Source organism: Mercenaria mercenaria, chromosome 6, assembly GCF_021730395.1.
Source record: "Mercenaria mercenaria strain notata chromosome 6, MADL_Memer_1, whole genome shotgun sequence".
Lineage (NCBI taxonomy): Eukaryota > Metazoa > Mollusca > Bivalvia > Venerida > Veneridae > Mercenaria > Mercenaria mercenaria.
This window is the reverse complement of record NC_069366.1, coordinates 49,873,288-49,901,152: the sequence shown is the minus strand read 5'-3', so window position 1 is coordinate 49,901,152 and position 27,865 is coordinate 49,873,288. Positions and strand designations below refer to the sequence as shown.

General features: G+C 37.2%; 1 protein-coding gene across 1 annotated transcript; it reads left to right on the top strand.

The window, feature by feature from the left end:
* Positions 1–905: 905 nt before the first annotated feature.
* LOC123548928 (DNA replication licensing factor mcm4-like) lies at positions 906–27,753 on the top strand. Its single transcript, XM_053546800.1, has 12 exons — positions 906–1,026; positions 2,969–3,059; positions 4,814–4,999; positions 5,451–5,614; positions 6,938–7,144; positions 16,841–17,075; positions 17,389–17,631; positions 20,242–20,476; positions 20,998–21,089; positions 22,827–22,929; positions 23,281–23,457; positions 27,651–27,753. The coding sequence occupies exons 2-12, from the start codon at positions 2,969–2,971 to the stop codon at positions 27,751–27,753; spliced, it is 1,836 nt and encodes a 611-aa protein (XP_053402775.1). The 5' UTR covers positions 906–1,026.
* The last annotated feature ends 112 nt before the right edge of the window (positions 27,754–27,865 follow it).

The following is a 27,865-nucleotide window of genomic DNA, read 5'->3' as shown; positions in this document are numbered from 1 at the left end:
ATTTTATTATTTCAGTCTCATCAGCATACATAAGTAACATCACAGTACATACATGTATTACATACAATAACATTAATTAACATATCGAATGCTGCCACTCAATACTGAGTTACCTGAGACTACTTATCTTGTTAAATATATAAAAATATATCATAAAAATAAATTCCACATCATATTGCCCTTATAAATACCCATATTACATGTTATCACAATTGGGCTATCATTATTATACTAAAGGATAAAAATATACCCTCTAATTCTAACCCCTAGTTAATATTTACATCTATATAGTAATCTAAATCTACTCATATTTTTCATAATTATATTACATAATTAAAACTTTAATCCATTTGAATAACATAGAAAAAAATATAATCATTTAGAAGTCTCAACAATCTGACATTTAAAAAGATCAGTTGATTAAGTTGACTACATGTATGTTACCCTGCTACCCAGTGTATATTTTATAGAATTATGGTCCATAAAGTAAATTATCTTCATAAATGCCCTAACAACCTACACAAAATATATAAAAAAGATTTTAAATATTAAATAACAAAATATTTCTCGATATTTTCACTATATTAAAAATTGGAGGTGAAAAGTCTAGGGTTTGTAAAATTGGGGGTGAAAAGTCTTGGGAGGAAATGTCTTGGGGGTGAAATGTCTAGGGGAGGAAAAGTCTTGGGGGTGAAACGTCTGGAATTCAATCAAAACGCGTCCGATATTATTTTGCTTAGTTGCATTTTATGATTCCAATTTATAGTTTCAAAGTGACTGGAATTAACATGCAAAAGATGCTACTTTTCTGTCAGCATGACTGCGGCTATTATTTTTTGTTCCTTATTTCATATCACTCTGCAACTATATCTTCTAGCCAGAACACGTCAAGTATTGCAAATGGAGTACTGAAACCTAATTCGTGACCAATTATAACAAATAAAAGTTATAATGCACCGTTCATTGCGGGCGAGTTTTCCCGCGGATTTCAACACGTGACATACCGGCGTAAACAAAGCAAGAACGGTGAGAAAGCCAGTTTTCTTTAGAAATCAGACCTTTCAGCTTGAAATATGTCCTAAATGCAATTAGTTATCTAAAGTTTTTATTTTGTATTGTCACCCAGACCTGATTTGCTTGCTCTCGCGAAGTTTTGTAGAAAAACTATTCCGTGTAGGACTCGAACATAATTTTGAACCCCTGCTTGCAAGTCCCATGCCCTACTACTAACTAGTAAACTTGGCTTCTGGATAACCAGGTGCCAGGAATCGCAACACCCCTCACTTTAATTTTGAAATGGTAAAATTAGCCATTATTTGAGCTTCCGTCAGAGAAAAGCCCAGCAAACGGCATGGTCTACATAAACGGTAGTCCTATCAATAAGACCTGACATAACATATTTTAACATTTTGAACATATTTTAACATTTTGACGTCTATCGGTTATGTCAGGTCTTATCGGATCGCCATGTATAACATGTAGTGAGAAGCGAACACACTTCATGTCGCCTCTAATCTTCAAATTATGAACAACATAACCCAGTCCGAAGTGAAAGAACACTACTTACACCGAAAATAATCCTTTTTTCAACTGCACAGGTGAATAATTATAAAATAAAAGTTACTTTTCATATACAAATATGAGTTGTTTCTTTCCACTGTATGTATTGCCGTGTATCTGTATTATGGTGTGCAACATTGCTGGTCTATTCCGAATGTTGTGTAAACACAGTTTATTTTGAGAATCAATTTTAGACGAAATATTTTCCCTCTGGATTAATTGGCAAATAGTTCACGTGGAAAATTGTTTTCGTCTAAGTCGATTCTAAATATATTATAACCTGCTGAATATGCTTGAAAAATGGCGGAATGTGTATTGAAAACTGTACACAATTGACATATATTGGATATGAGGGCTTTTAAAGGTAAATTTAAACGATATATTACTAGAATATGATAAATAACGGTAGGCTGGACTGTCTAAACCTGCGTATATCGTATATTTTTCGTGTGAGAAAATGCTACATTCTACTGATTAGGGCCCTTTTAGACGTTACAATGCAGATTGAAAATAAAATGTAAAATAATAAAATAATGAATGTTGAAGGTAAAATGAGCATGTACACGTCTAATATTTTGGACTACATAAACGGGTCTAGGAAAGAGGTGTATTTACAGATAATCTATAATTTTACAGATTTTTCGATCTATAAATTTACAGATCAAATGTTTGAAAACTACTAAAATCATACTTTGACTCAAAATCGCAACTTGAAATTAATTGATTTAGTTACTGTATGGTACGCATAATTAAAGGTCAATTGTAACTTTAAGTAATTTCTGTTGACTGATTGTTTTGAAAATGCCAAAAATTCTAAGTCAATAAAAATGGCTGAAACGCACAAATGACATTAATTTATGCATACTGTAAATAAAGCAATTAATTTCAAGCTGCGGGTTTGGGAATAAATGTAATTTCATCAATTTTCATACACACAATCTGTAAATTTACAGCTAATCTGTAAATATACCACTTTCCTAGACCTGATCAACTTGCCACTGTGGCCAGTACTTTCCATCTAACCCTGTCCCCAGTATTGTATTGTAATAGAAATTTTTCTGCTAAGTATAGGACTTGAACCAAGGACCCCCTGCCTAGTTAAGTGCTCTACCAACTGTATCCCAACCTCTTCACCAGTATTGTTTACTTTGAATTTACATTTAGTTCTTTATTAGTCAGGAAGTGGAGAGGGACTTTCCTGCAGTTATGTAGGAATGAAATTACACGTCTGCTGTCTGTAGCAAAGTCTGATCTTCCGCTCATTGATATTCTCGCCTATCTATTGCGTCTCGGGAGTAGATGTCACGCCAGAAGTGCTTATTATACCTACCCAAATTACATGGCCACTAAATGTATCTTCTGTCACAACAGTTTTATGCGAATCTTATAGATGTTCACTTCTTTCCAGATGTCTGCTCCAGTTACTCCACGCAGAAGTAAGCGAGGGCGACCAGAAGAACCAAGCAGCCCAACATCAGAAACTTCGACTGCAACAACACGTAAGACTGCAATATATTGGTGAAAATAGTGGTTTAGGTTATCCAGGCTAGTCCCATTTCCTTGTCTCTCAGTTTGTTATATGTATAGCCTCTGCATTTTTTCTCTGTATTAACTGGATAAGCAGGTCAAAGATGCCCTTTCAGGATGTTTCATTTGGATCATGTTGGTACTCTTTAACAAAATATGTACGTAACATATTGAAGACATAAATACCAAGTTGTGTTTAAACATTTGTAAAAGGTACGGTTTTGAAAAAAGATTCATGTTTTGGTGCACAAACTTAATCTGAGCACTTCAGTTTCAGATTAGCTATATGAGCTACTTTTGTCATGATTTTTAGCTCGACTATTCGAAGAATAGTCTAGCTATTCTACTCATCCTGGCGTCGGCATCACACCTTGATTAAGTTTTTGCATGCAAGTACATACAACTATCATTTAAAGGCATATAGCTTTAAACTTGCTTTCTCTTCTTCTAGGTCAATTACCAACCTGACTGGGCCAAGTTCCATAACTATGACATGTATTTTGAGCAAATTATGTCCCCTTTTGGACTTAGAAAATTCTGGTTAAAGTTTTACATGCAAGTTACTATCTCCAAAACTAATGCAGATATTGAATTGAAACTTCACGTGTCTTCGGGGTTAAAAAATTAGTTGATAACACCAAGTCCCATAACTCTGACCTTCATTTTGGTCAAATTAAGCCCCCTTTTGGACTTAGAAAATCCAGGTTAAAGTTTTGCGTGCAAGTACATACAGCTATTAATTTACTAAAAGGCATATAGATTTGAAACTTATCTTTTCATTTTCTAGATCAATTACCAACCTCACTGGGTCAAGTCCCATAACTCTGACATGTATTTTGGGCAAATTATTCCCCCTTTTGGACTTAGAAAATTCTGGTTGAAGTTTTACATGCAAGTTACTATCTCCAAAACTAATACAGATATTGAATTGAAACTTCACAGTGCCTTCGGGGTTATAAAACTAGTTGATAGCAACAAGTTCCATAACTCTGGTTTGCATTTTGGTCAAATTATGTCCCCTTTTGAACTTTAAACTCTTTTGATATTTAACCTTTTTGGGTAATATTTTCCTGCCTCTGGGACAATATTTCGAATAGTCGAGCTTGGCTGTCTTATGGACAGCTCTTGTTATATCAGCACTTGCAGAAATCAGAGAGTTTTCTACATCATTTTAATGCCTGGTTGGGATTTTAAACAGTTGGGAAATGTGACTAGTCTTTTGTCAGGTCAGATATTCTGCAGGATTGAGACTTTGCCGCTTATTTGGAAGACAAAAGACCCTAATAGTAAAATTATGGGTATTTCATTTATATTTCAATCTATATAAATTTACTGTTGATGGCGGAATGGTTAAAGTTGCTGACTTCTTTGAAATACTTGACAGTTTTCTAGGGTGTGGGTTAGGGATGTGCTGTATTACAGATATACTAGTATATTATAATTTAGTTCAACCTTTGTAAACAGATACAGACCGTAGTACAGAATTTACAAGTGCTGTACAACAGTGTTCCGATTCATGATGAAAATGATGCATTTATTTCCTTGAAAGAATTTTGGTCTCCCATTGTCTAGTCAGTCATAGCGATAATCAAGTGATAAGCTCAGAAGTTCCTGTTTAGGTTTGCACCACAAGCTGGATATGGAAATTTGGGTTCACTGTCTTACCTAGTAGTCATTATCAGGTAAATCTTCATGGCAGTTGATATCTTTCTTCTTTTATGGACAGCGAGACGCAGTGCAAGGAAAGCAAAAGCTGCAAAAGATGATGAAGCGTCTTCCCCACCAGCCCAGAGACGAAGAGTTGAAGCCTCACCAGGTGGCGACATGGCTCCTCTTCCTTCCTCACCTGCTGCTCCTGCTACTGGTGGAGAGTCATCCCTGTTTTCCAGTCCTCCACAATCACGAGCTGGTGGTAAGTTTACCGGTACTTAAAAGTTTCCAACTACAAAAATTTCTCTTTGAACTAGCATTCTCAAAAATGTTCCAACATTTTGATCAGATTATTAAATATGTTCAGTGTTTAATCACATATCAGATTACTAAAGTTTGGATGCATATGGTGACTTTTTCTGTTGTTGGGTGCTGTTTATGTGAATTTGCAGCTGATTTTTCCAATTTGGAAATTGATTGGTGGACCTGCTGAACACAGGTCTTCTTTGGAAAGAATAATTTCCAAACATACATTTAAATCTTTCAGAAATTAATATCTCTAAGATAGTAGATAAAGAGTAACATATTGTAAGTTAAAATTAGGAACACTTAATGTTGTAAATTTATTATATCTCCTGGGATTTTCTGTGTTGAATTATGTAAAATAATACAAAATCTGGTGTGTGATTTATATATAATTTGTATATTTACAGCTCCTACAAGTGAAATTGATTTAAGTTCTCCCTTGAACTATGGAACGCCTAGTAGTCGAGGTCCGCGTACCCCTGGTGTGGGAGAGACTCCCATCAGGTCGCGTCCAGATATTCACAGTGAGAGAAAGATGAGGACTGTGACAATTGGAAGCTCTGAACAAAGTGTGAGTTAACCATTGTTACAAGTGTTGGGTTAGTGGTGTAAGTTGTATATAAATGTTAACTTGTCTTTGGTTATGATATCATAACAGTGAAATCATATTATTTTAAGTGTCTGGTTACTACATTTGAATTACCTGAATTCAGAGTGAGTAAATTTTTATATTCACATTTGGAATGTTTTCTTGAAGCAGTAATACGATAATTTTCCACGAAATATACTGTCTGCAGTAGCAGAACTTTATGTGAATATAACAGTGTAAATTATGTGGAGAAGCTAGAAGATGCTATAAATAGGTAAGTGCTTGCAGAATCTGGGAACACTGGTAAGATTAGATGTGTTACCTGAAAAGAAATTAAGTTAAAAGCTTGGTAGATCAAAATGTTGAAAATTTTGGAGCAAAATAAAAAGAGATTTGGATTGGTCTCTGTTTTAAATACAGTCGAGACTGCCTTAACGACCCCCTGAATTTAGCGACTCCCTGTCATATGCGACCCTATTTTATGCTCCGGATGTAATTTACTATTAAAAGAGTCTGAATTAAGCAACCCCCTGCCTTACGCGACAAGCGACTGTGAAATCAGGCTCCCGAATCGATATTTAGACCGTTTTCAGCGACTTTGAGACGCTCCCTCGCAAGATTTTACACGATAGAGTTACCGTTATTTATCTCGCGTGAAGTTGTTTGAGACGAGAACTTATTTGTTTACAAAAAATGGCTGAAGAAAAACATAAAAAAGAACTGTCATTAAGGCACTTGAATTGCTCGATTAGGGAAAACCAGCGTATAAGGTTGCTGAAGAATTCGGAGTTGGTGCATAAATTAACTTTATTCCTGGTGAAACAAAAATATGGCGGTATTTAACAGGAAACGACGAAGTAAACACAGATTAAAGATGCAGTCAATAATCGAATAAATTAAAATGAACAATTAGTACATAAAATATAAATATCATAAACCTCAGTGTAGTTCAAATGGAACATTTATATTTTACTGCTCCCCTTTATTTTCTTGCCAGATCATGAGCTTAAATTTGTTTTATCAACATCATATGAATGATGCAAATTATTTGAAATTTATATTTCATCAATATGCAATTAAAGAAATAGTATTTTATCATTTTCCACTCCTACCTTAAAAGAGGCCAATATATAAGTATCCGATATTCATGTACTTTAATTGGAAACATATTATGAAACCAGCGTCATCCTGTTAAGTGAGACTGTTTTAAGAGACTCCCTGTCATATGTGACCTTTTTCGCTGCTTCCCAAAGACGGTCTCTTAAAACAGTCTCGACTGTATCAGCATGTTTTTATCATATGCAGGAAGGAACAAAGATAACAAGTGACATTACAAGTGATGCCAATGCCGGACCACAGCTTGTCATCTGGGGAACGGACGTTGTTGTAAGTCATTGTAAAGAAAAATTCCGAAGATTTATACTGAAGTTTGTAGAGAAGAATATTGATGAAGATGAGGCATTTGAGGGTATGGATGTCAGCCAGCCTTACTATCTACAGAGACTTGAGGAGGTATAAAATTTGTGTTAATTTAGACACATTATTTTGTTGTTAACTAAAGAAATGGGACATACTTTACAATCTGTTCAAATCTTTATGTTGGTTGGTTGGTACGCAGATTTTTCAAGACCATTGCGTACATGGGACGCAAAATAAAAACGGAAGTGAATGTTTTAATAAAAGACAACAAATACTAATCACGATGTCGGAATCCCAATTTCATTTAGCAGCATTATTTTCTAAAAATAACACAGTGACATAGCCTGTTGTCATTCTGTGACGTATTCAGACTGGTTTAGCGTATTGATCAAAATCTCTACTTATCGATGTAAATTATATGGAAACAGTCCTTCTTCAAACTTCTTGCATTGCAAACCGAAAGTAAGATGGAGTCTCCGGCGAATGCAAACACTGGTTTTATTGTGCCTCCCATTGAGTGGTGTGGGCATATAGATTTGGTCTTGTCCGTCCATCCGTCCGAAGTTCGTGATGCGCCTAGCTCTAAAAATAATTTGGTATAAATTGATGAAACCTTGCGTGAGTCTTTATCATGATATGAACTTGCGCACCTCCTATTTTTCGTCTGGCTCTGCTCCCTATTTTCCGAGTTACAGTCCCTGAAATAGTCAAAAATGCACATTTTTACCTTGTGACAAGCCTAGCTCAAAAAGTATTTGATATAGATTCATGAAACCTTGCATGAGTCTTAATCATGATATGAACTTGCGCACCTCCTATTTTTTATCCCCCCGCCAAAGGCGAAGGGGATAACAGAAATGCTCTCCGTCCGTCCGTCCGTCCGTGTGTGCGTGCGTCCGTCCGCAACGATCTTTGTCCGGAGCATAACTCCAAAAGTACTGGAGGGATTTTCTTCAAACTTCATACACTGATAGAACACACTGGGAGAAAGTGCAGTGTGCAAGAACAATAACTCTACCTTGCCTATTTTTTGAGTTATTCCCCTTTATGTTATTTTCTTAAAAAAATTTGTCCGGAACATAACTCGAAAAGTACTGGAGGGATTTTCTTCAAACTTCATACACTGATAGAACACATTGGGAGGAAGTGCAGTGTGCAAGAACAATAACTCTACCTTGCCTATTTTTTGAGTTATTCCCCTTTATCTTATTTTCTTAAAAAAAATTTGTCCGGAGCATAACTCCAAAAGTACTGGAGGGATTTTCTTCAAACTTCATACACTGATAGAACACATTGGGAGAAAGTGCAGTGTGCAAGAACAATAACTCGACCTTGCCTATTTTTAGCTCATCTGATTTTTTGAAAAAAAAATGATGAGTTATTGTCATCACTTGAGCGGTTGTCGGCGTCGGCGTTGCCTGGTTAAGTTTTATGTTTAGGTCAGCTTTTCTCCTAAACTATCAAAGCTATTGCTTTGAAACTTGGAATGCTTGTTCACCATCATAAGCTGACCCTGTATAGCAAGAAACATAACTCCATCTTGCTTTTTGCAAGATTTATGGCCCCTTTTATACTTAGAAAATATCAGATTTCTTGGTTAAGTTTTATGTTTAGGCCAACTTTTCTCCTAAACTATCAAAGCTATTGCTTTGAAACTTGGAATACTTGTTCACCATCATAAGCAGACCCTGTACGTCAAGAATCATAACTCCATCTTGCTTTTTGCAAGATTTATTGCCCCTTTTGGACTTAGAAAATCAGTTTTCTTGGTTAAGTTTTATGTTTAGGTCAGCTTTTATCCTAAACTATCAAAGCTATTGCTTTAAAACTTGCAACACTTGTTTACCATCATAAGTTGACCCTGTATAGCAAGAAACATATCTCCATCCTGCTTTTTGCAAGATTTATGGCCCCTTTTTGACTTAGAAAATATCAGATTTCTTGGTTAAGTTTTATGTTTAGGTCAACTTTTTCTCTTAAACTATCAAAGCTATTGCTTTGAAACTTGCAACACTTGTTCACCATCATAAGCTGACCCTGTACAGCAAGCAACATAACTCCATCCTGCTTTTTGCAATAATTATTGCCCCTTTTGGACTTAGAAAATCATTTTCTTGGTTGAGTATTATGTTTAAGTCAACTTTTCTCATAAACTATTAAAGCTATTGCTTTAAAACTTGCAACAGTTTTTCACCATCATAAGTGGACACTGTACATCAAGAAACATAACTCTATCCTGCTTTTTGCAAGAATGATGGCCCTTTTTAGACTTAGAAAATCATGGGTAGGACAATATTTCTATTACACAAAAAAAATCAGATGAGCGTCAGCACCCTCAAGGCGGTGCTCTTGTTTTGAGTTATTCCCCTTTATCATATTTTCTTAAAAACATTTGTCCGGAGCATATCTTTTTCATGCATGGAGGGATTTTGATATATCTTGGCACAAATGTTCACAATCACGAGGCGGAGTGTCTTGCGTAAGAACCAGGTCCCTAGGTCTAAGGTCAAGGTCACACTATGAGGTCAAAGGATACAAGAATGAAAACCTTGTCCGGAGCATTTCTTCTTCATGCATAGAGGGATTTTGATATAACTTGGCACAAATGTTCACCACCACGAGACAGAGTGTCATGCGCAAGATCCAGGTCCCTAGGTCTAAGGTCAAGGTCACACTTAGAGGCCAAAGGTCAGATACAAGAATGACTTTGTCCGAAGCATTTCTTCTTCATGCGTGGAGGGATTTTGATGTAACTTGGCACAATTATACACCATCATGAGACGAAGTGTCATGCGCAGTTCCCTTCTTTAGAATTACTTCCCTTTGTTGTTACTTTAAATAGCTTTTATTGTAACTTCTTCATTACTAGTCGTAGGGAAAAATCAAGACCACTTTTCTGTAGTACAACATGCATGCTACATCCAATTTTGGGTGTATTTTGACCAATCTCTACCTGGTAAAGATTTCTGTGTGGACTTACAATTTTTTTTTTTAAAGATTAACTTCCCTTAATTGTTGCTATAAATAACTTATATTGTAACATTTTTATAATTGACCATAGGGAAAAAACAAGACCACTTTTCTGTGGTACAACGTGCATGTTACTTTCCAATTTTAGGTGTATTTTAAGATATCTCTACCTGGTTAGGAGTTTTTTTTGTGGACTTAGAAAAGCAAAAGACTTACAATGATTACTAAACAACCACAAAATTAAAATTCCATTTGCAAATACAGCTGCTAGAGTAAAGAAATTTGCAGTGACGGGCTGGGCATATATTGTGACATTCTGGCACTCTTGTTCCCTGTTAGCTTTCCATTCCTTCTTTTTACAGTAGCCATATAGAAAAACTGTTCATGAAAATTAATAAAATTTAGCAGTAAACCACCTCACCACTGACTTATTCTTTCTTCCACATCTTTAAAACCCCTGATGTGGACCACAACTAAACGGTTCTTCAATGCTTTCCCCAAAATTAATACTTTCAGACACTAACTTGCCAGGAACTTTAGCCTTCAATTATAATATGCCCGGCGGGTGGATTGGCCCAGTCTTCACGAAAAACTTTTCAAAGTACTAGCCAGCCGGACTACCAACATAGCAGAATTTACTAGCCCGAAAGGAATTTTGGTAGTCCGAACAGTAAATTATTAAAGGTGTATTTTTTAGCTCACCTGTCACAAAGTGACAAGGTGAGCTTTTGTGATCGCGCGGTGTCCGTCGTCCGTCCGTGCGTCCGTGCGTCCGTAAACTTTTGCTTGTGACCACTCTAGAGGTCACATTTTTCATGGGATCTTTATGAAAGTTGGTCAGAATGTTCATCTTGATGATATCTAGGTCAAGTTCGAAACTGGGTCACGTGCCATCAAAAACTAGGTCAGTAGGTCTAAAAATAGAAAAACCTTGTGACCTCTCTAGAGGCCATATATTTCACAAGATCTTCATGAAAATTGGTCAGAATGTTCACCTTGATGATATCTAGGTCAAGTTCGACACTGGGTCACGTGGGGTCAAAAACTAGGTCAGTAGGTCTAAAAATAGAAAAACCTTGTGACCTCTCTAGTGGCCATATTTCTCAATGGATCTTCATGAAAATTGGTCAGAATGTTCACCTTGATGATATCTAGGTCAAGTTCGAAACTGGGTCACGTGGGTAAAAACTAGGTCAGTAGTCTAAAAATAGAAAAACCTTGTGACCTCTCTAGAGGCCATATTTTTCAATGCATCTTCATGAAAATTGGTCAGAATGTTCATCTTGATGATATCTAGGTCAAGTTCGAAACTGGGTCACGTGGGGTTAAAAACTAGGTCAGTAGTCTAAAAATAGAAAAACCTTGTGACCTCTCTAGAGGCCATATTTTTCATGAGATCTTCATGAATATTGGTCAGAATGTTCACTCTTGATGATATCTAGGTCAGTTCGAAACTGGGTCAGTAGGGGTCAAAAACTAGGTCAGTAGATCTAAAAATAGAAAAACCTTGTGACCTCTCTAGGGCCATATTTCTCAATGATCTTCATGAAAATTGGTCAGAATGTTCACCTTGATGATATCTAGGTCAAGTTCGAAACTGGGTCACGTGGGTTCAAAAACTAGGTCAGTAGATCTAAAAATAGAAAAACCTTGTGACCTCTCTAGAGGCCATATTTTTCATGAGATCTTCATGAATATTGGTCAGAATGTTCATCTTGATGATATCTAAGGTCAGATTCGAAACTGGGTCACGTGGGTCAAAAACTAGGTCAGTAGGATCTAAAAATAGAAAAACCTTGTGACCTCTCTAGATGGCCATATTTTTCAATGAGATCTTCATGAATAATTGGTCAGAATGTTTATCTTGATGATATCTAGGTCAAGTTTGAAACTGGGTCACGTGGGGTCAAAAACTAGGTCATTAGTCTAAAAATAGAAAAACCTTGTGACCTCTCTAGAGGCCATATTTCTCATGATCTTCATGAAATTGGTCAGAATGTTCATCTTGATGATATCTAGGTCAGGTTCGAAACTGGGTCACGTGGGTTCAAAAACTAGGTCAGTAGTCTAAAAATAGAAAAACCTTGTGACCTCTCTAGAGGCCATATTTTTCATGAGATCTTCATGAATATTGGTCAGAATGTTCATCTTGATGATATCTAGGTCAGTTCGCAACTGGGTCATGTGGGTCAAAAACTAGGTCAGTAGTCAAAAATAGAAAAACCTTGTGACCTCTCTAGGCCATATTTCTCATGGATCTTCATGAAAATTGGTCAGAATGTTCACCTTGATGATATCTAGGTCAAGTTGAAAACTGGGTCACGTGGGCTTAAAAACTAGGTCAGTAGATCTAAAAATAGAAAAACCTTGTGACCTCTCTAGAGGCCATATTTTTCATGAGATCTTCATGAATATTGGTCAGAATGTTCATCTTGATGATATCTAATCAGATTCGAAACTGGTCACTGGGGTCAAAAACTAGGTCAGTAGGTCTAAAAATAGAAAAAAACTCATGTGAACCTGGCTTAGAGGGCATTTTCCAATGGATCTCATGAACATTGGTTGAGAATTGTTCACTTATGTTTGGGTCATTTTTAACTTGGTGTCATTGTGCATTGCAAATACTAGCAGTAGGTCGAAAAATAGAAAAACCTTGTGACCTCTCTAAGGCCATATTTTTCACGAGATCTTCATGAAAATTGGTGAGAATGTTCACCTTGATGATATCTAGGTTAAGTTTAAAAGTGGGTCACGTGCCTTCAAAAACTAGGTCATTAGGTCAAATAATAGAAAAACCTTGTGACCTCTCTAGAGGCCATATTTTTCAATGGATCTTCATGAAAATTGGTCAGAATTTTTTATCTTGATGATATCTAGGTCACATGTGCTCAAAAACTAGGTCACTATGTCAAATAATAGAAATAACGATGTCATACTCAGTTGAACACTGGGTCATGTGGAGATAGGTGAGCGATTCTGGACCATCATGGTCCTCTTGTTATTTGTTTGGTGTCATTTTTATACTCTGTGTGATATTGTTTGATATTGCTTACTGCATTTTTATCATACATATGCAAATATATGAACATAACTGCAAAACAAGGTTCTTTTCTTTTTATTTTGGTTCATTATACATTTTATTCACGAGAGAACATTTCAAGCATCGAGGTGACATAATCCTCACTCATGTCACACTCTGACTCATCTGAGGAATAACCATCATCAGCATCATCGGCAATGGCTTTAGTGAAAGAGGCTGCTGCTTTGTCGTTTAAGTAACTCTTTCCCACATCTAAGCCCTTGACCTTGTCTAACCGGCAGATGGTGTTATAGAAATTAAAACTCTGGTGTGATTTAGCAAGGACATGAGCTGTCCTAAACTTTATAATTAATTTTTGATACTCATTTTGCTTGAGTTTTAACAGGCAATTTGCTGCCTCACTCGTTTTGGAGTGGGTGGGGGCAGATTTTGCATGATGTTCACCAGCAGCCTTTTGGTGTCCACGGCTTTCCTGGTGAGCGTTTAGTGTTTCCACTTTGAAATTAGAACACCCGGTGGTAAAAACACACTCGTTTGATGTTTTAATACAAAAGGTGCAAAACATCTTGCCAGATTCAGAATTGTAAGTAAGCCACGGAAAACTTTTTCCCGGAAGGCTGGAAGCTCCGCGTTCTTTTTGATTCATACTTTTTTTTGCGGATATTTTTTCCTCTTCGGATAAATGCCGCTTATTGGCCTTTCCCGGGATGGCCCCGGGTGTATACATTAGTTGAAACATTGTTTACAAATTTACCTTTCTATTTTCGTAAGGTAAAGGTCACGCTAGGTTAAACAGACTGGTTTTCCGTTTGCTTCTCGCTAAGGATAATTCAGCGAAAAGGAACGCTTAACCAGTCTATTTCCGCCGGTGCGCGTAATATCTACACTCGTGAAATAAACACCGTAGAAAACTCACGCTATGGATTTTTTGGGTAATTTTATACGTATTCTCTCGATTTTTTTTACTAGCCTCGCGGACTAGTCACCTAGAGACAAATACTAGTCCGATCTAGGTTTTTACTAGCCTCGGGCTTCGGACTAGTGCCAAATTCGAAGACTGTTGGCCATGTCTAACATGGCTCTTGTTCATTTAGGTCTGCCCTCTATTTTTTAGAGTTATGGCCCCTGAAATAGTCAAAAATGTACATTTTCACCTTGTGACGCACCTAGCTCAAAAAGTATTTAATATAAATGGTTGAAAACTTGCATCAGTCTTTATCATGATATAAACTTGCACACCTCTAATTTTTTGGCTGGCTCCACCCCCTATTTTTAAAGTTGTGGCCTCTGAAATAGTAAAAACATGCACTTTTTCACCTAATTATGTGCCTAGCTCAAAAAGTATTAGATGTAAATTCAGGAAACCTTGCTGGAGTCCTTAATGTGATGTGACCTTGCACATTGGCATTCTTCTTGAGAATCTTAGCTCTTATTACAGAGTTATGGCCCTTGAAATAGCCAAAATAGTGGATTTTTTGTTTGTGATGCTCATAGCTCAAAAAGTACAGGGCCTAGAATAATGAATCCTTTTCATGAAATGTTTGTTGAGGCTATACCCCATTAAGACTGCAAACATTTGAATTATTGCCCCTTATTTGTGACAAATACCAGTGGGGGGGCACACCCTGTGTCCTGCAGACACATTCTGGTTCTTTTGATGTGTGCCCACATTAGGGGATCAAAAGGACCGTGTTACCCTTTGTGTGACGTCACTGCTGCTGATGTCATGATGGCATGTATTTAACTCACACAGTCCGTTCTAGTACAATATTGCTTTTATAGGTTTTAGTGTTTTGACTGAACATTGCACTAGGAGCTTGATTTATTTTTTGCCGGGCTAATTTTAGAATATGAAATGATCAAACTGTTTTGAAATTGTATTCATAGATCTAACTAAATGGTGTTTGGTTTTGGCAGTGATTAGGAAATTAACTGGAAAAAATACTTAGAATTACAATTTACAGTAATCAGATTATAAAAATTCACAAGAATGAGAAATTAGATTCACAAGGATAAGAAAACAGATTCACTGACCTTTTCAGTTGGTTTGTTTTATAATTTGATAGACTTGAACAAAATTTAATAGATTTAAACAAAGAAGTGACTTTTTCTGTAAAATCTTAGTCTAGTGCTTAAACCTGTTAAAGTAACTATTAGCTGGTCAAACCCATTATTAATCCCCCGCCATGGCGGAGGGATTATAGGAATGGTCTGCGTCCGTCCTTCTGTCCGTAACAAAATCGTGTCCGGTCCATATCTCCTAAACCCCTTGAAGGATTTTCATGAAACTTTGGTCAAATGATCACCTCATCAAGACGATGTACAGAACCCATGAGTCAGCCATGCCGGCTCAAGGTCAAGGTCACAACTTAGGGTCAAAGGTTTTGAGCCTTCCATTTTGTGTCCGCTCTGTATCTTCTAAACTCCTTGAAGGATTTTCATGAAACTTGGGTCAAATGATCACCTCATCAAGACGATGTGCAGAACCCATGGGTCAGCCTTGTTGGCTCAAGGTCAAGGTCACAACTCAAGGTCAAGGATTTGAGCCTTCCATTTTGTGTCCGCTCTATATCTCCTAAACCCCTTGAAGGAATTTTATCAAACTTGGGTCAAATGATCACCTCATCTAGACGATGTGCAGAACCCATGAGTCAGTCATGCCAGTGCAAGGTCAAGGTCACAACTTAGGGTCAAAGGTTTGAGCCTTCCATTTCGTGTCCGCTCTATATCTCCTAAACCCCTTGAAGGAATTTTATAAAACTTGGGTAAAATGATTACCTCATCAAAACAATGTGCAGAAATTATGAGTCAACCATGCCAGCTCAAGGTCAAGGTCACAATAAGGGTCGAAGGTTTGAACCTTCCATTTTGTGTCCACTTTGTATCTCCTAAGCCCCTTGAAGGATTTTCATCAAACTTTGGTCAAATGATCACCTCATCAAGAACACATGAGTCAGCCATGTCAACTCAAGGTCAAGGTCACAACTGAAGGTCAAAGGTTTCAGCTCTGTATCTCCTAAACCCCTTGAAGGATTTTCATGAAACTTTGGTCAAATGATCACCTCATCAAGACGTTGTGCAGAATTCATGAGTCAGCCATGTCAGTTCAAGGTCAAGGTCACAGCTAAAATCAAAGGTTTACCCTTTCACTATCCATAGCAGTGGCGGGGGATTTAGCTGTCTTTCAGACTGCCTTGTATTTGATGTAACTTTGTAGATTCTAATATTTTTACACCTCTGTTATGCTCATCAGAACTGGAATGCATTTATGAAGTTAAAGAAGAGGTGTTATTTACTCAGTACTCCCAAAAATGTTGAGTCCCAGCCAAATATGGTTGAGTCCCAGGTTTTACGGCTACAATATTGACAAATGTCCATGTTTTACAATCCAGGGACTCATTGAAATTTTCAGAAAACGTGAACACTGGTTATATGTTGATGTCCTTTTAAGTTTTTCAGAAGTTTAAATTCGCACTCCCACAGTCAGTGTTAGAGGTCAAGTTTTTAGTGCGAACAAAATTCAAATTAATTCCTGTGCTAGAAATTTATAGACCATTTACCTTATGATAACTGAACTTCGGTGTCCTGAATTCTGATGGATCGAGCATTTTAGTTTGAGGTTGCTTAATTTGGACTAAAATGATATTTTGTGCATGTGTTTTCAGGACAGAACTTGAAAATGTCTTAAGAGATAGCTGAGATTTTGAGATAAGCGAGTTTAAGATAGCAAGTTTCAAATGGGCATATTTTGCTAAACGATTATTATTTTATTCTTACAGATTAATGCCATAGGAGAACCATTCCTGAACATAAACTGTGAGCACCTGCGCGAGTTTGATGCTGATCTGTATCGTCAGCTGATCAACTACCCTCAGGAAGTGATTCCAACTTTTGACATGGCCGTGAATGAGATGTTCTTTGATAAATACCCAGCAGCTATTTTGGAACACCAAATACAAGTGAGGCCATACAATGCTGAAAAGACCAGAAATATGCGTTCCCTTAACCCAGAAGGTATATTCATAATGCATGTATTAGAGAAATGTTCATTTTCAGCTTTTAAAGGACACAACTGATGCTAGTTTTTACAGATTTCAGCTTTATGTACACAAATAAACATACTTAATTTTCTAATAATATACTAGACAAAGGAGCTAAGAATTATCTGCCAAGAACATAGCAGTTGGAGATGATATTAAAAAAATTTGACCTGTAGCCTCTTGTGTGTTGTTAGGGAGTAACTTGCTCCCAGTAAGTGGAGAATGTATTAAGGTGGTGAGTTAACTAAAATTGTTAGCATTTCAAAAATAAATTTCTATTCTTTCAGACATTGACCAGTTGATCACAATCAGTGGTATGGTGATCAGGTTATCTCCCTTGATTCCTGAGATGCGTGAAGCATTTTTCTCCTGTTATGTTTGTCACAACACTGCCACGGTGGAAATTGAGAGAGGCAGGATCGCTGAGCCGACACTATGTACCAACTGTAACACAAACCATAGTTTTGCCCTCGTACACAACAGGTCCCACTTTAGTGATAAACAGCACATTAAATTACAAGAATCTCCAGGTAAATACATAGTAAATGTTCCTGTGTGAAAAAAGGATTGAAAATGGAAACTGCAGAAAAAAAATCAATGACATCAGCTGTATTTAATTTTCAGTGTACCAAAAATGTAAAATGCTACATCAATTGAGTGGCTGAGCAATAAAGGTTGTCAGATTGAAAACATTTTCCCCTCAGTGATGTGGGTTTGAAAGCTGTCTTGGGGTATAGAATTCATGTCGGGAAGCCATATAGCCTCGGGCTCGAGGAAGGTCCGTGATGCTACTCTGGTGCAAATTGATATCAGAAATCATGCCCAGAGGGGCACCTAGAGTAGTTACTGTCAAGCTTGAAAAGTCGCCAAATGACCTAAATTATGTCAAGTGTGACTTGACCACACAACAACTAAGGAAAGTTATTACGGAAGAAGGAAACCGGTTTTCTAGCATTTTTAGCTCGACTATTCGAAGAATAGTCTAGCTATTCTACTCACCCTGGCGTTGGCGTTGGCGTCGGCGTCACACCTTGGTTAAGTTTTTGCATGCAAGTACATACAGCCATCAATTAAAGGCATATAGCTTTGAAACTTATTTTTTCATTTTCTAGATCAATTACCAACCTCACTGGGTCAAGTCCCATAACTCTGACATCAGGGTTCGCACAGGCTTGAAAAGTACTTGAAAATGAAGGGCAGTCTTGAAAAGTCCTTGAAAACACAATTTGTCTTGAAAAGTGCTTGAAAATTGCCCAAAGACCTTGAAAAGTACTTGAATTTCTTATTTTCTCGTATGCTAGACAATTAAAATCTCCTCAAAAACCAAAAGTAAATCTTTTAGAATAAAATAGCAAGTTTCGAACAATGGGCAGAGCTACGAAAACGCCGTAATAAAAAAAGGTCGAATGTGTTCGGGACGAAAGCAAAGTTTGGGTACGAATGTTTCGTACTTTCTGTTTAGCGTTGTCTCCCCTGACTAAAATGGCGTCAATTCGTCACGGAGCATGAATCGCCATTCTTATCGTAATGGGAAAGTGTGTGACAGTCTTACGGTACCCCCACCCCAAACAGTTACCATTCTGTTTGCATCATCGAGTGCTAGTATTTCAAACTAAGCATAAAAAAATAATGTACTTAAAGCAGAAATTATATGGACAATGCAAACCAGAAACATGCCTTAAACAAGTCCAATGAAAACATTAATAAAATATTTCAAACCATGTTTCCAGACAGTAAAATAGCGAAAAAGTTTGCTCTTGGTGAAAGAAAAACTGCTCATATCTGTGTATTTGGCCACTTTAAAAGCTTACTGATTGAAAAGATCAGGGGACCATTTGTCGCTCTGATTGATGAAACTTGAAATAAGAAGATGCAAGAAAAACAGATGGATCTTCATATTAGGTTTTGGGATGCAGAATCACAGCAGGTAGTAACACGGTATTATGGTTGAATAAGTCCTTGAAAACTATAAGACTAGTGCTTGAAAAGTCCTTGAAAAGTCCTTGAATTTGACTTGGCCTTGTCTGTATGAACCCTGGACATGTATTTTGAGCAAATTATGCCCCCTTTTGGACTTAAAAAATTTTGGTTAAGTTTTACATGCAAGTTACTATCTCCAAAACTAATGCAGATATTGATTTGAAACTTCACGTGTCTTCGGGGTTATAAAACTAGTTGATAGCAGCAAGTCCCATAACTCTGACTTTGATTTTGGCCAAATTATGCCCCCTTTTGGACTTAGAAAATTCTGGTTAAAGTTTTGCGTCCAAGTACATACAGCTATTACTAAAAAGCATATAGATTTGAAACTTATTTTTCTTTTTCTAGATCAATTACTAACCTCACTGGATCAAGTTCCATAACTCTGGCGTGTATTTTGGGCAAATTGTGCCCCCTTTTGGACTTAGAAAATTCTGGTTAAAGTTTTACATGCGAGTTTCTTTCTCCAAAACTAATGCAGATATTGAATTGAAACTTCACATGTGCCTTAGGGGTTATAAAACTAGTTGATAGCAGCAAGACCCATAACTGATATACATTTTGGTCAAATTATTCCCCCTTTTGAACTTAAAACTCTTTTGATATTTAACCTTTTTGGGTAATATTTTCCTGCCTCCGGGACAATATTACGAATAGTCGAGCTTGGCTGTCTTATGGACAGCTCATGTTTATTCTAAGCTTATTCTGGGTTTTACATCAGTTGAAAATTTGGAAGTAAACTTACACCCTCAAGCAGTCTGTGTGCTAAGTGATTAATGTTGCTGACTGAATGAACTTCATTTCAAATTTCTGCAAATGAAGAAATTATTATCCCATGAACTACAGTGTTATCCTGTAATGATGTTGACAGTGTTGAAAAAGAATTGTGTAGTTTGTTAGTTGGGGCAACTGAAATTTGAAAACTTCATCTTTAGCTTACGTGAGCAGGTTGTGTGCATTGTGAGCTTTTAATGTTTGCTGGATGTCTTTCTTTTATTTGATGGTTGTGTGGTCCTCAATCAAGTTTGTTGAAATCGTGGTAACATTTGAGAATCTGTATTTGAGTCGAGTGAGTGATATAGGGCCTTCATAATCCTCTTGTTTGTAATAAGTGAAGAAATCATTAATAAAGACCATTATGTGTAACATTGTTCTTTTAGACGATATGCCACCTGGTCAGACCCCACACACAGTGGTACTGTATGCTCACAGTGATCTAGTGGACAAAGTACAGCCGGGAGACAGAGTCACCATCACTGGTATCTACAGGGCCATGCCCCTACGTGTGAACCCTCGTATGCGTAATGTGAAGTCTGTGTATAAGACACACATCGACGTTGTCCACTTCAGAAAGATGGATGTAAAACGTCTCCATGAAGCTGAAGACGATGAAAGGTGACTATGAGGCTTATTGCAAAATTAGTATTTACCCCACACTACCTGCTATGAATTATCTTATTCATTTAAATAGTCCATGTGATTATTAGTGCTGTTCTCTGAACCAGTTGCCATTTGAACCCATCTAGCTGGAACTACCATTCCAAGGGTGTGCAGGTTTGCATGAGAATTTGTCCAGTCCCACGGCTTCCCTTTTCAGTTCAGTTCAAATGTTTCAGCCCTTACCCTGCAAAATTTCTATAATGAACTTGTCCGCCATTCAGTTTAGACAGTACCATTAACTGTTAAAAGGGGCGCTTACCAAAAGATTCTGACTGTATGGCGGACAGTGCAGATCATGATCAGCCTGTACATCAGTCGTGTTTAGCATAATAAGGGTTCAAGTTGGGAAGTAGTTGGTAACTGAGCAGTACTTGTTACCAATTGATCAATACAGGCAACACTTACAGATGTTAATGTTATGTAAAATCAAATGGTAGTTCATGCGCAGTTCAAGGTTGTGCGTTATACAATTTCAGCAAATCATCTCGACTTCCACCAGAAAGAGTTGAACTGATACAGAAACTTGCAAAGGAATCTGATATCTATGAGAGACTGGCTAGAGCTATAGGTAGGTAGTATGCAGAAACTGAATTATTCTGGGCAAGGAGTTTATACTGAAAAAAAAATAAAATAATAACACGGTTGCAAAAACAGGTGACTAACAAAAAATTGAATATTTAACAGGGTTGCCAGCAGTCTTGAAAAGTCAGGGAAATTGGTTTCTTTTTCAAGGTCAGGGAATTGTCAGGGAATTTTAAAATTTGGTCAGTGAAAAATGAAAATCCTGGAAAGTCAGGGAAAAGTCAGGGAAAAACGATTTCTAAGCTCGAAGAAGTTAATCATTTTAAACTTTTGTGGCTATGGCAGTCTTCAAGCATTAAATTTAAGTAATTAAAAACAAAGTTTAATGATGTAATACTGTAACATGCATTTAATTTGTTTAAATCCCCCATTTTTCTTTAAACACTGATTTTGCTTGAAGACTGAAAGGCTTTGCAACCCTTGCCCCAGAGTTAACTAACATTTTTTTGTTATTTGGTAGGAAAGTGACACATGAAGAGAGCCTACAACTAACATTATTTTAATACACTTTTTTTTTGTTGTAGGTACTCCAGGTGTTTTCTGGACACTGTATATTAAGAGATCTTGGATTTTGAGAGTGATGCTTTGTCAATATGATTCCAATGGTCTTGCTATTAGTCATGGTGTTTTTTTTGTTTGCCTCTAGGACACTGGTTATAATAACTGATCTGGGGATTTTTGGGAATGTTATTTTGCTAATACTAGCAGTGTTCCATTGGTCTTGTTATTAACCATAATTGATTGTTTTACCATGAGGAAAGTGTACCTTAAAAGATGTTAGAATTTTGGATAGTTACATGTCTTGAAAGTTGCTTTTGATATGTATCTCTTAATAATTAGGTTTCAATGACCAATAGGTACAATTATGTTTCATTGACTTGACACCAGTATACATGAAAGAAAGCCATGTTTATTATCATTGTGTTTGATGTTTATGTTTTATATATTGGCAAAATAAATACAAAACATTTGGAAAAAAAATTTGGAGATTGGTCGGCTTTAGGGGGAGTCAGGAGGCCGTTTTTTTTTTTATGTTGGCGGTTTTGGTCAGTGAAAAAACATGAATTGGTCAGGGGAAAAATCAGGGAAAAGTCAGGGAATTTTATTCACCCAGGGTGCTGGCAACCCTGTTTAACATCCAGGTTTCCAACTAATTGTAGGGAATCCTTCTGTAAAGCATTTATTAATGTAAATTTACATTTTGATTACAGTTACGGACAATACTTACTGAAATAAATCCCAAAGTTGTGTTCCACAGTTTTAGGGGAAATTCTATAAAAATGTGGAATAATACTCTCTTGGCAGGGGAATTCTGATAAATTTCAGCCCCAAAGTAGCCCCAGTAAGAGCACTGTGATGTGGAGGTAAAACCTAAGCCAGCCAACCTAGCTAGATAGGGAGAGTTCAGATCTACTGATCATGGGGACGTGTGTATGTTCTCCTTGATGAATGGATATAAGACAGAAAGAAATAGTGTCATTTCGTCCTCCACCTCCAATTCCTGTGGAGAAGCTGGCAGTTACTTGCAGAGAATAGGTAATTACTGGTACAGAATCCAGGAACACTTATTAGATTCACTGCCCGCAGTTACATAACTGAAATACTGTTGAAAAATGGTGCTAAACCCAGAACAAACAAGCAAACCCAGAGGAATGCTTGTTGATGGCATTCATTTAAGTTTAGCTTTTACAGAAGTATTTATCCTCATTCTTACTTCTTTCAGCACCAAGTATATATGAGAATGATGATATTAAAAAGGGCATTTTACTACAGCTGTTTGGTGGAACTAGAAAGGACTTTACAAATACAGGGAGAGGAAAGTTTAGGTGAGTTTACTTGATCAGTGTTGTACAGTTGCATGGCATTTTTCCAGCTTCAGAAGACCAGAAGAACATGTCAAGAACAACATAGTGAAACATTCATATATTTCATATATATGTATTTTTAATCTTGAATAGACATAAAATATCTGAAGCTTACCTTTTAGATAGACATTCACAGTTGATATTATCTGGTACATTAGTTAGTTAATCTGGAACACTTGTTGAATTAAAAAATTTACTTTTTATAAGACTAGATACAGTTTGTACAAGAGAGTTCTGAACATCTCTTGGATTTTAGGTGCACAAAATATTTCTGGTATTCTGTAAAACTGTTTTCTTTTTCCATCCTTACAGATCTGAATTGAATATTTTACTGTGTGGAGATCCTGGTACCAGTAAATCTCAGTTGCTGCAATATGTTCATAATCTGGTTCCGCGTGGTCAATATACATCAGGCAAAGGTTCAAGTGCTACTGGTTTGACTGCTTATATCACAAAAGACCCAGATACCAGACAACTGGTACTGCAAACGTAAGTTTATATACTGTATAGCGGGTTAATTCTGCGGGCAAAAAATTTGTGGTTTTGTCCTAAAATGGGCCTAGTTTATTTCTGCGTTTTTATACCCCGCATTACTGATGCGGAGGCATATAGTGATTGTCCCTGTCCGGTCGTTTCGTTTGTCCATCCGTACAAGGGCTTAACCAAAGGGACCATTTCGTTTAGCATCAATTACCCCTTATAGATTGACTTGATACTAATGCAGATGTATCCCTGTGACCATGCTCATCTTTCAGACATCACATGACCTCTGTCTGACTGTGTCTGGACCTCATTTTGGTCTGGGGGTTGCTTTATATGGGCCATCCTCTTGGTTAACAAATGTGGTCCGTTTAGTATAGCATCAATACCCCTTCTAAGATTTGACTTGTACTAATGCAGATGTAACCTGTGACCATTGCTCCATCTTCAGACATCACCTGACTCAGTTGACCTTATTGAACTTGACCTCGTTTTAGACTTTGGTTGCTTTGTATCAACAGGTTGCAACGGGGCATCATGCATTTATTGAACACAGCTTTATTTTGTGACCGAGAATAAGAAGGAATAAATTTTGTGGTTTGCATAACCGGAAGTAAATTATGCACATGGGATATAGCTGCCGCATTTACTCTCATTAATTAACGACTCAAACTACATTATCGTTCTCGTCAGTTATGTTTGGTGGCATTATCTATTTATATAACATTTGTCAAACTTTTCATAAACCTAGCATGTTTTGTGATATACACTTGTAAAGATTACATGCCCGAAACGGTAACCATTTATTCATGGACAATAGATTGATACAATAGCAAAAGCAATCAACACAAACGATTCGGTGTGAAATAACTTGCTGCTGGCAAAAAGACACGCGAGGATAAAGATATAACGGGTCATTATTTTAGTGATATATAAGTTTATGCGGCGGTCTAAAAATTCTGCTGATAGTTTAAATGTGCGGAATTTATTTCTGCGTGACAGCCTCGACCCGCAGAATAAGCAGAAATAAAAACCCGCAGAATTAACCCGCTATACGGTATTAAAGTGCGATAGTTCAAACAGAAGTGTATCATTTATAAGAAGAGTAATATTTATGTCTCCCACCACACAGAGGTGTGGGAGACATATTGATTTACTCCAGTCTGTCTGTCTGTCACAAAGCTTGTCCGCACTCTTAAGTCGAACATTTCTTATCCGATTTTCACCAAACTTGAACAAAATGTGTTTGACCATAAGATCTCGGCCGAGTTCGATAACTAGTCAAATCCGTCCAGGCATACTGGAGTTATGGCCCTTGAATTACCAAAAATCGGGCTTTTTACTCTTGTCCGCACTCTTTAAGTTGAATATTTCTCATCTGATCTTCACTAAACTTGAACAAAATATGTTTGACCGTGAGACCTGTCCCAAATGCGATAACTAGCCAAATCGGTTTTGGAGTTACGGCCCTTGAATTGCCAAAAAATCGGCCTTTTTACACTTGTCCGCACTCTTAAGTTCGAACATTTCTCATCCGATCTTCACCAAACTTGAACAAAATGTGTTTGACCATAAGACCTCAGACAAGTTTGTTAACTAGCCAAATCGGTCCAGGCATTTTTGAGTTACAGCCCTTGAATTACAGAAAAATTAGCCTTTTTACTCTTGTCCGCACTCTGTCGGACATTTCTCATCCGATCTTTACCAAACTTGAACAAAATGTGTTTGACCATAAGACCTCTGACAAGGTGGATAACGAGCCAAATCAGTCCAGGCATTTTGGAGTTCTGGCCCTTGAATTGTAGTGAGTAAACAGTATATAAAGACTGACTTGCTATTTAGGTGATTTAGGCAGTTGTGGGAGACATTTGCTTTTCTCAAAAGCAGCTCTAGTTAGGTGTGAAATTGTTACGCCCCCCTTCGAAGAAGGCGGGGTATATTTGTTTTGCAGATGTCGGTCGGAATGTAGACCAATCCGTTTCCGGATGATAACTCAAGAACGCTTGGGCCTAGGATCATGAAATTTGATAGGGAGGTTGGTCATCACCAGCAGATGACCCCTATTGATTTTGAGGTCTGTATGTCAAAGATCAAGGTCACAGTGACCCTAAATAGTAAAACGGTTTCCGGATGATAACTCAAGAACGCTTGGGCCTAGGATCATGAAAGTTGATAGGGAGGTTGGTCATCACCAGCAGATGACCCCTATTGATTTTGGAGTCAATATTTTAAAGGTCAAGGTCATCAGTTAAACAGTTTCCGGATGATAACTCAAGAAGGCATAGGCCTAGGGTCACAAGAGTTGATAGGGAGGTTGGTCATGACCAGCAGATGACCCCTATTGATTTTGAGGTCAGGTCAAAGGTCAAGGTCACATTGACTAGGAACAGTAAAATGGTTTCCGGGCAGTAACTCAAGAATGCTTGGGCCTAGTGTCAGGAAAATTGATAGTTAGGTTGTTCATGATCAGCAGATGACCCCTATTGATCTTGAGGTCATTAGGTCAAAGGTCAAGGTCATATTGGCCAGGAACAGTTAAAAACGGTTTCTGATCTTCTTGTCTAAAACCACAGAGCCTAGGGCTTTGATATTTAGTTATGATGATAATCTAGTGGCCCTCTACCAAGATGATAAATTATTGCCCTGGGGTCTAATATGGCCCGCTCCAGGGGTCACATGGTTTATATAGACTTGTATAGGGAAAAACATTGAAAAATCCTCTAGTCCCAACAACCACAGGGCAAGGGTCTTTGATATGTTGTATGTGACAACATCTAGTGGGCTTCTATAAGATTGTTCCAAATTATCCCATAGGGTCTAATATGGCCCGCCCGGGGGGTCACATGTTTACATAGACTTATATAGGAAAAACTTTGAAAATTTCTTGTTCAAACCACAAAGTATAGGATTTGTTATATGTATTGTAGCATCATTTAGTGATTTTACCACGTTGTTTCAAATCGTTCCACCCTAGGGTCAAAATATGGCCCAGCTGGGGTCCACATGATTCATGTAGGACGTGTATAGGGAATAGCTTTTAAAATCTCTTGATCCATAACCTACAACATTTAATTTTGATCGTTTTTGAGGTGGCTGATGAACCTTGACATGAGTTGACCCTGACCTGGACCTAGGTGACCTACTTTCACATTTCTCAAGCACAGCCTCCAATTTGAAGCACAAGCTATTTTCTGTCTACCGAAATGACTTTGGACCTTGATATTGATCTCTACTAGTGAACCTTCTTTCACATTTCTCAAGCCACAGCTTTCAAATTTGGACACACATACAAATTTTTTGTACCGAATGGAATAAAATTTGAACCTTGATATAGACATTGAGCTAATATTGAAATTTGGAACATACAAAAATGGACTCAGTGGATGGCACAGATCACTTTGTAATCTCTTGCTAAGGGTTAAAGGTCATGGTCAGATTAAACCAGAATGGTAAGAACTTTTGTTTACACTGAGCATATATTTATGTTCCTTGTGAAATTATCTAAATGAATCAATGGGGGCTTTTCGTGTTCGACGAGCTATTGTTAAGTATTGCCTTTACATCTGCTTAAATTATGAGAGATGAGGAGTTTGAAAATGTTCATAGTAGCCTTTATCAGCTTTCTACCATTCAAAGACGCCATCATTTTCATTCTATTCTGGTGAAAAGGTTCGGAAATTTTCAAGCTATGATTCTTGTAAAAAGGTTTATCCCACTATTAAAGTGCAGCAATATTACAGGACTTGCATAAATCGCTGTTTCATAATTTGTGCTGTATGACTGATCCATATTTACCATGTGTTTACTGGACTGATAAAACATCAAATAAAAGCTGAAAATTTGTTTCTGATGTAATATAGTTTGCACCCAATAGTCAAAACTATTGGCCTTCCATCCTTCAGACCTCGGGCAATAGTTTCGGCTATTGACTGGCAGGCCATTCAGTAAGTATGACTGCCTTTTCAGAGTTTGGTCATGGTAGTTTCATGACTTACATTTGTAGTTTAAATCTACTTTTTTGTTGAGTTTACAGTTGGTAAGTTAGTAGGCTTTAAAAATATGCTGTCACCTTGTTACTACAATAGTGACGAAAATAGACTCTAATTCAAAAGTTGTTATATGAAGAAGTGTATGAAGTTTTTCCATTGGCTTTTCCATTGGCTTATAGAATGTAATAAACATTGAAATTGTGATATTTTCAGGGGAGCATTGGTGCTCAGTGACAATGGTATATGCTGTATTGATGAGTTTGACAAGATGAGTGACAGTACCAGATCAATACTGCATGAAGTCATGGTAACCTAAACTATTAAGATTCTTTGTATATTGAGTGGGAAGAGTTCTTATTAGTCCCCTACTGGCTGAAAACCAGTTTCAGGGACTAAGGAATGCGCTTTTCCATCAGTCATTCCCTTCC